The 12131-nt window shown below is 45.2% G+C and overlaps 1 protein-coding gene across 3 annotated transcripts in view; it reads left to right on the top strand.

Moving 5' to 3' along the window:
• Positions 1-12131, top strand: part of ADAM8 (ADAM metallopeptidase domain 8) — a 190609-nt gene that overhangs the window by 133081 nt on the left and 45397 nt on the right. For all 3 annotated transcript variants that reach the window (XM_029609582.1, XM_029609581.1, XM_029609580.1), the window contains 2 exons: positions 2286-2481; positions 10511-10613. In XM_029609582.1, the coding sequence (XP_029465442.1) occupies positions 2286-2481; positions 10511-10613 (299 nt within the window). The remainder of the gene's footprint in view (positions 1-2285; positions 2482-10510; positions 10614-12131) is intronic.

The raw sequence follows: 12131 nt of genomic DNA, 5'->3' as shown, positions 1-12131 counted from the left end.
TATTCAAATCTATGGGCCGGATTTTAAAATGTACGCCTGATTTTATAACATACGCTCGCAGCCACGCGCATGTTATAAAATCCAGGGTCAGCGCACACAAGGGGGTGCACAATTGTGCAACTTGCGTGCGCCGAGCCGCACAGCTTTCCTCCATTCCCTCTCGCCCCCCCCCCCACCTTCCCCTCCCTTCCCCTATCTAACCCGCTCCCCCAGCCCTACCTAAACACCCCCCTTACCTTTATTCTATAAGTTGCGCCTGCCTCCGGGCAGGCATAGGTTGCACGGACACAGCGGCAAATGGCTGCTGTGCCTGGAGGCTCCAGCCCCGCCCCCGGACCGCCCTGCCCTGCCCCACCCCGCCCCTTTTTTCAAGCTCCGGGACATACGCGCATCCCGGGTCTTGCGCTCGTCGCCGAGCCTATGCAAAATAGGTTCGGCGCGCGCAGGAACGCGTTTTCGGGGTTACGTGCGTAATATGTATTTACTCTTGATATTCTTTCTTTCCAGTATACAGCAATATTTTACTAGGGCAGTGTTTCCGAACCCTCTCCCAGAGGCACACCTAACCAGTTGGGTTTTCAGTATATCTATCATTAATATACATGAGATAGATTTGCATACATTGGAGATCCAGAGTGTACAAATCTATCTCATGCGTATTCATTGTGGTAATTCTGAAAACCCGACTGCTTAGGTGTCCCTCCACGAGAGGGTTGGGAAACACTATACCAGGGCAAAAATCCCTTTCTGATCTGCAATTTAAAAAAAGTCTTTAAAAAGAAAGATGGAATTATATTTCTCAGCAGTAATTGCTCAGGGCAATTAGTTACCATTACTTTCATCACAGGATTAGTTTTTATAGAGAGGGTGGTGGATGCATGGAACAGCCTCCCAGTGGAGGTGGTGGAGACAAAACAGTATCTGAATTCAAAAAAGCATGGGATAACTACAGGGGATCTCTGAGGAAGCGATGAGAATTATAATGCTAAATTAATTAATTGGACGGATGGGCAGACTGGATAGACCCTATGGTTTTTTTCTGCCATCATTGATTCACTGGAATAATTGCTTGCAACTAATCAATCATCTTCTATCCAGTCTCAGCCTTATTCTCAACAACAACAAAACCGAGATCTTAATTATCAATCATGACGTTAATAACAATCTAATATACCCAGCTGTCCCACTCATTTCTACCACTCCTATAATTAATCACTCACCATATGTACGTGATCTAGGCGTCATGATAGATAATCAGCTTAACTTCAAAAAATTTATAAGCACCACCACTAAAGACTGCTTCTATAAACTTCTTGTCCTGAGAAAATTGAAACCACTTCTCCACTTCAATGATTTTCGGATGGTTCTACAAGCCATTATTCTAACAAAAATCGATTATTGCAACTCGCTCCTTTTTGGTCTCCCTACCTCATCCATCAAACCCCTCCAGATGATTCAAAACTCTGCAGCTAGAATCCTTACCAATACAAATAAAAGAGACCATATAACCCCCATACTAAAACTCCTCCACTGGCTGCCTATTAAGCAAAGGATTCTCTATAAAGTATACACAGCAATTCATAAATCTATTTACAACATATCCCCACTCCACTTAAGTACCCAACTTCGTTTTCACTCTTCATCTAGACCTATCAGAGGAGCTTATAAAGGCACACTCTTTGTTCCTTCAACAATATCCTTACATCAGAAACGTACCATCTCTTTAGCAGGACCCGTCCAATGGAACATGCTCCCGCCAGACATCCGTCTTGAGATCTGCTTCGCTTCCTTCAAAAAGAAAATTAAAACCTGGCTCTTTAGCCAAGCTTTTCCAGAACTTTGATTATTTTTTACCTCCAGCTATCAAGTTTTTCTCACCATCGCAATCCCTTCTGCAGATCACATTTATCTTAGACAATTACGCCTTATTTTATGATTTGGTTTCTCAAAGAGACTATACAATTTTCTCAATGTTATTTTTCGAACCTGTTTTCCATGTTTTCCAAGTTCTATAACCTTGTTATATGTACCGCCTCTTGGCGTAATTTTATGTTTCAATGTAAACCGATGTGATCTGTATTTTAATACAGGAACACCGGTATATAAAAATCTAAAAATAAATAAATAAATAAATCATGGTTCTCTGTTTTTATATTTCTATCTTCAGATACCACATCAGTCTGTAAATACTCCCTGTTCTCCCACCCTCCAATAAATTAGCAACAAAGATGCAGGATGAAACTAGAGTAGACAGGTAGCATACTGACAACAGTGTTTCTATTCAGATCCGAGCGAGTGGAGAGCTGTGCAGGAACCAGAAGGATGAATGTGATCTCCCAGAGTATTGCACTGGCAAAGCAGCTGAATGCCCGGAAGATGTCTTTCAAGAAAATGGATTTTCATGCCAATATGGAAAAGGTTACTGTTTCAACGGAGAGTGTCCTTCCCTTAGCCAACACTGTCAGACCCTGTGGGGTTCAGGTACTGAATGATATATCCCCTTGTTTATTTATATTAAAACTGCTATCACTCATAGACACTCTATCCCACATTATGCTGGTTTAGGTGCTTTCTATCCAGTTCTACACCTATGTGTTACATCACTTCTGTGGGAGGTAAAATACAATTGATCTTATGTATCCATGGGAGAAAGCACAAATGAACAGACCAAATGAACTGTGCAGATATAATGAGGCCGGATAAAATGAGACTCATGATCTGAAGATGAAAAGGAGTAGGATTAGGGAGGGAACATCAACATACCTGGGAACTATAGAGTGTGATCACTCTGAGATTTGCTGTGGATTAGTGAGGCCTCTGTCACCTCCCCTGACAGTCTTTCACATCCATACATTCTCTCTATCTCTATCTTCCTTTCTCCCTCTAAGGATGACTACAGCACTTTCTCCTCTATCCCTTATGTTTGGATAGATAAAGGTTTGAGGCAGTTCCTTTCATGACCAGTTACTTATAGACTTTGGGCTAGATTTTAAAAGCCCTGCGCGCCGGCGCACCTATTTTGCATAGGCCGCTGGCGCGTGCAAAGCCCTGGGATGCGCGTAAATCCCGGGGCTTCGTAAAAGGGGCGGGAGGGGGCGTGTCTGGGGCATGTTTGGGGTCAGGGGGCGGGTCCGGGGTGTGGCGACGGTTCGGGGGCGGGCCGGGAGGGCGGTCCCGAGTCCCCTGGCACTGCGGCCTGTGCCAGGGGATGCGAGGCGGCGCGCGCAAGTTACGCCTGCTTCAAGGAGGCGTAACTTGCCCAACAAAGGTAGGGGGGATTTAGGTAGGGCCAGGGGGTGGGTTAGGTAGGGGAAGGGAGGGGGAAGTGGGGGGACGTGGAAGGAAAGTTCCCTCCGAGGCCGCTCCGATTTCAGAGTGGCCTCGGAGGGAACGGAGGCAGGCTGCGCAGCTCGGCGTGCGCAGGCTGCCGATTTTGCACAGCCTTGCGCGTGCCGACCCCGGATTTTATAAGATACGCGTGGCTACGCTCGTATCTTATAAAATCCAGCATACTTTTGTTCACGCTGGTTGCACGTACTTTTTAAAGATCTACCTCTTTATGTTGCTTTCTGCATAAAATCTACCTGATATTTAGATATTGTTTGTTTTTATTTTTGTAATGTTTTTAATTTTAATATGTTTTGGATTTTTATTATTATTTTATTTTTCTGCTGTTTTTATATTTTTTTGGTGTATTATGTTTGTAAATGTTTATGATTGTTATTTTTATACTGTGGCACACTTCTTTGGACAGTGCTTTAGGGTTGGGAAGGTGGTTAAGAAATGTTTTAAATAAATTAAAACCCTTCCCCTCCCCTCCCTGACCCCAGTGCTCTCCCTGTCTCTGTCCTCAGTGCTCTCCCACTTCCTACATTTGGGCACACAGGGATCCTGCAATAATGTCACTCAGCAGAGAACAGTCCTCTGCATCTTGCTCCAACTCCTCTTCTTCCAAAAATCTTACAGGGAACAGGAAGGAAGGGTTGATGCAGAGGCTGAAGCAGACAAAGTAGAGAAGAGAAGAAACCTTCCCCTCTTGTCATGTAGGATGGGTTAAATTAGATGGGGATGGGTTAAATTAGATGGGGATGGGTTAAATTAGAGCAAATAGAGCAAAGAAAAGCTAATCTGCTCTCTAATCCAGCCCCTCTCCTCCTGTTTCTTGCCCAAGCCCAGTCAATCCTGCAGGGAATATGAGGGGAAGGGCCGCTATCAGAAGATTTCGCAGTTATCTCTGCATGGATATTTCACTGAAATCACTGAGGGGCCGATGCAATACAGTGCGCTCAGCCAAATTTATCGGCCTCGGTCTTCATAACCGGCAGCCGCGGCGGGGTCGCGTTAGAAAGGAGGCGCTAAGGTCGCACAAGTGACCCTAGCGCCTCCTTGCTAGTGCGACCCCCTAATTTGGATATTGCCATGCGCACATTAGAAAAGCGGGCGCTGACTTTTCAGCACCCGCTTTCCGCGATTTATATTGCATCGGCCCCTGAGTGTCTGGGTCAAACATGAAAAGTTTCCAGGTATGGATATTAGTTCAATTTATGAGTTTATGATTTTCCACAAATGATGATGAGTCATCTAGGAACACTGTCCATTACTGAAATGCAGTTAATGATATCATCTGCATGAAGAAAGTTGCAGAGCTGCTTTGCATACCTATTTCTGTCTCTATTTACATTTATACCCAGCCTTTTCAATCTGAAAAGACTTCCCAAAGTGGCTTACAACACATAAAAAAAATAAATTCATAAATTCATACATAATGACAATAGTCCATAAAATACAATAAGTATATAAAATACAAAAGCTAGAGACTACATTGCTGAAGACCAGGCCAGCCACGGGAGTAAGGGGTATAGTGCTAAGCCTACCGGGCACCTTGGACTCCCTCCTCCCTGCCCCACCACTCATCTGCCTGCTTCTCCAGCTGCTGTCATTGCTGCAAGGGGATTGGGACTCCTCCCCCAATCCTGCCCACCCTGCTGCCATCATCGCCGGGAGCCAGACCAGCCAGCCCAAGAAGTCACGCTGGAGGCAGGCTCCCCCACCAGCAGACCTGCCCCTTTGTTCACCCCTTCATGTGCTTCCTGAGAGTGTCCAATATTCAATCTCCCCTGCCAGAAAATCCCAGTCACCAGCTTCTGCCTTGCTGCAACCTCACCTCTTTTACACTTGCGAGTATTGCTAAGCTGCTTTAGCTATCCTGCCTCCTCCCCTTTGCCAGCACAGGAGTTAGTAGTACCCTAACCTCCACTCTTTTCTCCCCCTCCTCAAATATGTTTGTTGTTGTTTCTGTTTAATGTTTTGATGTATGCATGTGTATCTGTACATCAGCTCACACCCAGGCAGTAAGCAATTTATACATTTGCAATAAAGATAAAGATATGTGCCTCGCACCTTACCTTGCCAGTGCCCCTCACTTCCTTTACCCCATAACAATATTCACAAGCCTAGGACAGCATGCCCCTCGCCACATACAGCACCCCTATAAACTTACCTTCAAATAACCCCCATCCAAGTGACAGCCCCCCAATCCCCCCTAACCACTCCACTCAAGCTACTACTCAACATTAGATCCGACCACATAAAAATGGCCTCACTACATGACCTTCTCACCACTATGCTGTGGGCATCATGTGCCTAACAGAGACTGGACACTGGACACAGACTCCACACAGTTCCTGCAAATCTGATCCCACGGCTCACTCCCCTCACCAGAGCCACTGAGTGGGAGGGTAGTTACCCTCTTTAGGGACACTCCTAACCTTATCCACTCCCTTTCCCAGAATTTAGACAGAGTTGAATCCTTATTTCTATAGGCTAACACCCACCCTAAACGGTGGGTGTTTCTTTCTAAAATGCCCTTCAGGATCTCCTTACAGCCATGGCAGAAATCATCCTGGAACACTCAAGAACTCTCTTCCTTGGTGACTTCAACATCCAGACTGACAATCCAAACTCAATACCTACTAAGGAATTTTTAGCTGCTCTAGAGACCTTTGGCCTTACCCCACTAATCAACAGCCCAATGCTTGAAGTGGGCCATAATCTTGACCTTGTAATTGCACCATGCAACCTACTCCCAGAGCTCAAAACAACATCATCAAAATTTCCCCTCTCTCCTGGACAAGCCATCATCTAATTTGCCTAGAGATGATACAACTGCTGCCTCCAACCACAAAAAAACACCTAAAATGAAATGACCATTACAAAACTGACCAGGCCTTCAGCTAATCTGATCCCTGAAACCTTCCTACAAACTCTGCAAGAACTGTAATCTAACCAGCCCCTTCAACCCCCAAACATTAACCTAGCATCTTACTCTACCATCACACTTGTTGACAGCTGGAATTCCAAAATATCAAAAACCATAGACACACCTGCGCCAAAGAAAATCATCCTCATTAGAAATCCCAAACCCACTCCTTTGTTCTCACTTGAACTGAAAGAACTAAAACAAATTTGAAGAAGAGTGTAAATGGCAGATATCTGGATCACAACTTGACAGAGACAATTGTAGAAGACATCAGAAAACTTACCACAAAGCCATTGCAGCAGCAGAAAGAACATATTTCTCCAAAACCATCACCCAAACTAAAAACTCACCCAAGGTACTCTTCCTCACTGTTAAACTCTTAGGACAAGCCACTCCTCTGCTTTCATTTGTTATGACAAGACTACGATAACAAATTAGCTGCTTTTTTCACTGACAAAATCAGCCGCATCAGAGCAGGGATAGATGCCTCCAACAAGAATTGTCCCATTCCAAAAAAGCAATCTGTACCCCCAGCATTCCCTCAAAATGGGCCGATTCAGTAAAGTCTGCGGGAGAGTGGGTGAACGCCCACTCTCCCCGCGCGCGCACAGGCCACTCGCCTGTGCATGCAATTCTGTATTTAAATAAGGCCCGGAGGTAAAAACAGGCAAAAGGAGGCGCTAGGGATACTAGTGCGTCCCTAGCGCCTCCTTTTGGCCCGGAGCGGCGGCTGTCAGCGGGTGTGACAGCCGATGCTCAATTTTTCCGGCGTCTGTTCTCGATCCCGCTGACAGCCACGGGCTCGAAAACCGGATGCCGGCAAAATTGAGCGTCCGGTTTTCGACCTGACAACCGCGGGCCGACTTCAAATTTTTTTTTTTACTTTTTTTACCCTTCGGGACCTCCGACTTAATGTCGCCATGGTATTAAGTTGGAGGGTGCACAGAAAAGCAGTTTTTACTGCTTTTCTGTGCACTTTCCCAGTGCCCGAAGAAATTAGCGCCTACCTTTGGGTAGGCGCTAATTTCTGAAAGCAAAATGTGCGGCTTGCACATTTTGTTTTCTGAATTGCGCGGGAATACCTAATAGGGCCATCGACATGCATTTGCATGTTGAGGGCGCTATTAGGTTCGGCGGGTTGGACGCGCATTTTCGGCCCCTTACTGAATAAGGGGTAAGGGAAAACGCGTGTCCAACCCGCCGAACCTAATAGTGCCCTCAACATGCAAATGCATGTCGATGACCCTATTAGGTATTCCCGCGTGATTCAGAAAACAAAATGTGCAAGCCGCACATTTTGCTTTCAGAAATTAGCGCCTACCCAAAGGTAGACGCTAATTTCTTCGGGCACCGGGAAAGTGCAAAAAAAATCAGTAAAAACTGCTTTTCTGTGCACCCTCCGACTTAATATCATGGTGATATTAAGTCGGAGGTCCCGAAGGGTAAAAAAAGGAAAAAATAAAAAAATAAAAATAAATTTGAAGTCAGCCCGCGGCTGTCAGGTCGAAAACCGGACGCTCAATTTTGCCGGCTTCCGGTTTCCGAGCCCGTGGCTGTCAGCAGGCTCAAGAACCGATGCCAGCAAAATTGAGCGTCGGCTGTCACACCCGCTGACAGCCGCTGCTCCGGGCCAAAAGGAGGCACTAGGGACGCGCTAGTGTCCCTAGTGCCTCCTTTTGCCTGTTTCTACCGCCAGACCTCATTTAAATACAGAATCGTGCGCATCGCCCGCTCTCCCGCGGACTTTATTGAATCAGCCCGTTTTGAGGGAATGCTGTGGTGCAGATTGTTTTTTTGGAATGGGACAATTCTTGTTGGAGGCATCTAGCTAAGGTCTGATGCGGCTGATTTTGTCAGTGAAAAAAGCAGCTAATTTGTTATCGATACACTGTACTGTATCGGCCCGAATGTTAGAGGAAAAAGTAAATGACCTTCTTGACAACCTCAAACCCGCAACATGCCCAGAAGACCCCTTCCCCTCCTGGCTCATTAAATAAACCATAACTGGGCTACTTTACTTCCTCTAGACTAACATTAACACCTCACTATTTGAAGGACGCCTCCCCAAGTCCTTAAAAAAGGCAGAGGTAGGGACCCAAATGACCTGAATAACTACAGACCAACCTCCTATTCTTCAGCAAGATTATTGAAAAAGTAGTCCTACTACAACTCACCATCTTTCTACAGACTGCCATCCTCCTGAACCCCTTCCAGTCAGGATTCAGAGTCCACCACAGCATTGAAACTGCTAGATCATGGACAACCTGCACTCCTAGTACTCCTTGACCTCTCAGCAGCTTTTGACTCTATTGATCATGAGATCCTTATCACCTGCCTAACAGTCCTGGGCATCGTAGGACTGGCACTGAAATGACTTGAATTTTTCCTACAAGATTGCTTTCAGACTATCTGCCTTGGAAAAGCATCCTCACATCCCCACCCCTTATTATATGGAGTCCCTCAGGGCTCCATTTTCTCTCTTACATTCTTTAACATCTATATGGCCCTAGTAGGCAAACTGCTCAAGGATTCCAATATTCTCTATCACGCATATACAGATGACATCCAGCTACTATACCCCACCTAGACTTCGACACTACCTGCAATCTCTGGACTTAACACTGGTCTGGACAAAGTCTCAAATAGGTTGCGCCACAATAAACTGAAACTAAACCACCAAAAAATAGAGATTCAATGGATTGAGAAAAAGAACCATATCCACATCTTTTCAAGGATGACCCTAGAAGAGACAGCCCTCTCTTTCTCCCACCAGGTTCAAGGCCTGAGCTTCATCCTAATTCTAAACTCAATAACCAATGCCCACATACTTTCTGAAACTAAATCTGCCTTCTTCCAACTATATCAACTACACTACCTCCAGCCTTTGCAACAGTGAGCCAGGTCTATGTTATCTCTCACCTGCAACTCATTCAAAATGTAGCTGCCCGAACCATATTGAAAACCAGAAAACTTGATCAAATCATCCCACTCCTTAGAACACTACACTGGCTCCTAACACACTACTGGGCCATATTCAATACATTGGTCCTGGATTTCAGGCCCTCAAAGGCTTAACACCTCCCTATCTGAATAACTGACTTACACCCATACACTCCCACCTGCCTGTTGTGCTCATTACCTGAATCTCTCCTGGTAGTGCCAGCTCCCTAGAGAATAGTCAACCACCAGAAAAAGAACTTTCACTGGCTCAGTCCCCACCCTTTGGCACTCACTACTACATAAAATAAAAAATGCCCCAGAGCTTCTCGCTTTCAGGAAAAGTCTGAAAAGCTGGTTATTCATAACAGCTTATGGCTCGCAGCCAGCTCCCCTGAACTCCTGAAGAGATTCTGGATGCTCTACCCATGTCCACAGGGACCACATAAACTGGAGCCAGACCCTCTCCACGCCATTGAGAAGTGTACTCCCCAGCTCATGAACAACCTAATCTGTCATGTCTTACCTGTACTATGAATTCCTGCTATATGTAATAATATTGTCTTCTACTCCCCCAATTTTAATCCTGCTGAAGTGTCCTACATATGTCTGCCATTGAATTGAATATTATAACCTGCTACGTTAAACTGATATCTTTTAATTTTCCTGTAACAAGGCAGAAAAGTGTGACAAAATGATGATGATGATGATGATGATGACAAGATAACAGCAAAGCAATGACACAACCATTAAACAATTAAAAAAATGGAAGTCGCTACCCAAAAACAACTATTCAATGCCCGCAGATCAAAACCTACCTCCCAAGTACAAAACCAAACATCATATCAACATGCCCACCAGAGCCCCAGTGGTGTAAACTCCTTTGGTTCATCCCTTCAGTGGTGACCCACCTGCACAGTGGGCAGCTTTATGTTTTCCCAGGCCCTGGAGATGTGGTTAGTAACCAAGGACAACAGCAGCAGCAAAGAGCAAGCATGGAGTGCAGAGACAGGAGGAGATGCTCACCAGCAGGGTCCCATAGATGGAAGCATATCTCTTCTTTCCCCCATGGCCAGATAGAAAAAAACAGGTTGCCAGGTCCCACAGTGGGCAGTTTTTTGTTCTCCCAGCCCCATGATGACATCACTGGGGATACAGCCAGCCTCCGGGCACCACGGTGATTTCATTGGGGGTGTGGCTACTCACCCAGGGCAGCAGCAAAAGAGACAAACATCGGGGGCAGAGAGAAGGGGGATGCTGATTTTCTTTGTCCTTTACATATATTGATGCTTATTGTTTTGCTTTACTTCTTAGGTGCACATGTAGCCCCAGATATCTGCTTCCAAAACAATATGCAAGGAACAAAGGACTTACATTGTAAGAAGACAGAACATGGTTACCGAGCCTGCAGCAGAAAGTAGGTTTACAGGCCCAAGACTCAATAATATCCATTTTACTCTACAATGTCTTGTCTTTAGCTGCTCTTCTTTTATACTTGTATGTTCTTTATATCTTTCAATAATTTGTCATTTTCAGGGTCTGCATATATGCATAACGCTCTCTATATAAATTTGAAGTTTTCTGTAAATTTCTGAAATTCTGTTTTAGAACTAATTTTGTTCTCTTGTATCTAGTGGGACAGAAACATTAAAAAAATCAGAGGCTTTTTCATTTAAATATTTTTCCATGAGCATAGAAAGGGGAAATGTTACATAAGAAAATCAGTGATTATTAGTGGTTTTTACAGTATGGATGGAGAGGTAGCCTAGTGGTTTGAGCAGTAGACTAAGAACCACAAAAGCCAACGTTCAAATTTTGTGCCTTTCCTTGAGATCCTGAGAAAATAACTTCCCTCTCCATTTCTTTACATTCAAACTTGGATTGTAAGACCTCTAGGGGCAGGGAATATACTTACTGTATCTAAAAGTGACTCACCTTCACTACCAATGAAAAGGTGTGAGCTAAATAAATAAGCTTTTTCAGATATTTATTTATTTATTTATGTGTTTATTTATTTATTGGGGTACATTTTCAAAAACAGTGCGCGCGCGAACAAAAGTATGCTGGATTTTATAAGATACGCGCATAGCCGCGTGTATCTTATAAAATCCGGGGTCGAAGCGCACAAGGGGGTGCACATTTGTGCAACCTGCGCTCGCCGAGCCCAACACGCGCTGCCTGTTCCCTCTGCCACCCCCCCCCCCGACCCTATCTAAAAAAAAACCCCCTTTGTCGGCAGATTTACACCTGCAGGTGTAAATCTGCGCGCGCCAGCGGGCTGCTGGCGCGCCATCACCTGACCCGGGGGCTGGTCCGGAGGCCTCGGCCATGCCCCCAGGCCGGCGCCACGCCCCCGGACCCGCCCCAAACCGCCCCCTGACCCCCGGACACGTCCCCAGACATGCCCCCTCCCGCCCCTTTTACAAAGCCCCGGGACTTACGCTCGTCCCGGGGCTATGTGCATGCCGGCGGCCTATGCAAAATAGGCGCGCCGGCACGTGAGTGCCCTGCGCGCGTAAATACGGCCGGATTTACGCGCACAGGGCTTTTAAAATCCGGCCCAAAGGGTTTATATTTCATTTTACGGCACTTCATAGCAGATTACATTCAACTGATTCAAATGGTCTGCTTGCAAATTATAAACTTTCAATGGATGTAAAAGTCTACGACTTTCAATCATGTATTAATTTTGTCACAACTTTTAAAATTTGTTATATAAACCATTAATAAAACTCAAATTTAAATTAAGTCTAGACTGTGCTGCACTGATGACGCTCATGGAAATATATTAAAATCGATATTGTTGAAATTCCAAAAAATCTGACAGGAAACACTTATAGCCCCGAAATGCCCAAATTGAACAAAAGGAGTGGTTAATATGCGTGTAAAACTGGGTTTGACGTGCGTAAATGGGCTTTTGAAAATTGCACTTTCC

This window comes from Rhinatrema bivittatum, chromosome 7 (genome assembly GCF_901001135.1).
Source record: "Rhinatrema bivittatum chromosome 7, aRhiBiv1.1, whole genome shotgun sequence".
Lineage (NCBI taxonomy): Eukaryota > Metazoa > Chordata > Amphibia > Gymnophiona > Rhinatrematidae > Rhinatrema > Rhinatrema bivittatum.
Note: the sequence above shows the minus strand (reverse complement) of the source record. Positions and strands in the feature narration are given on the sequence as shown.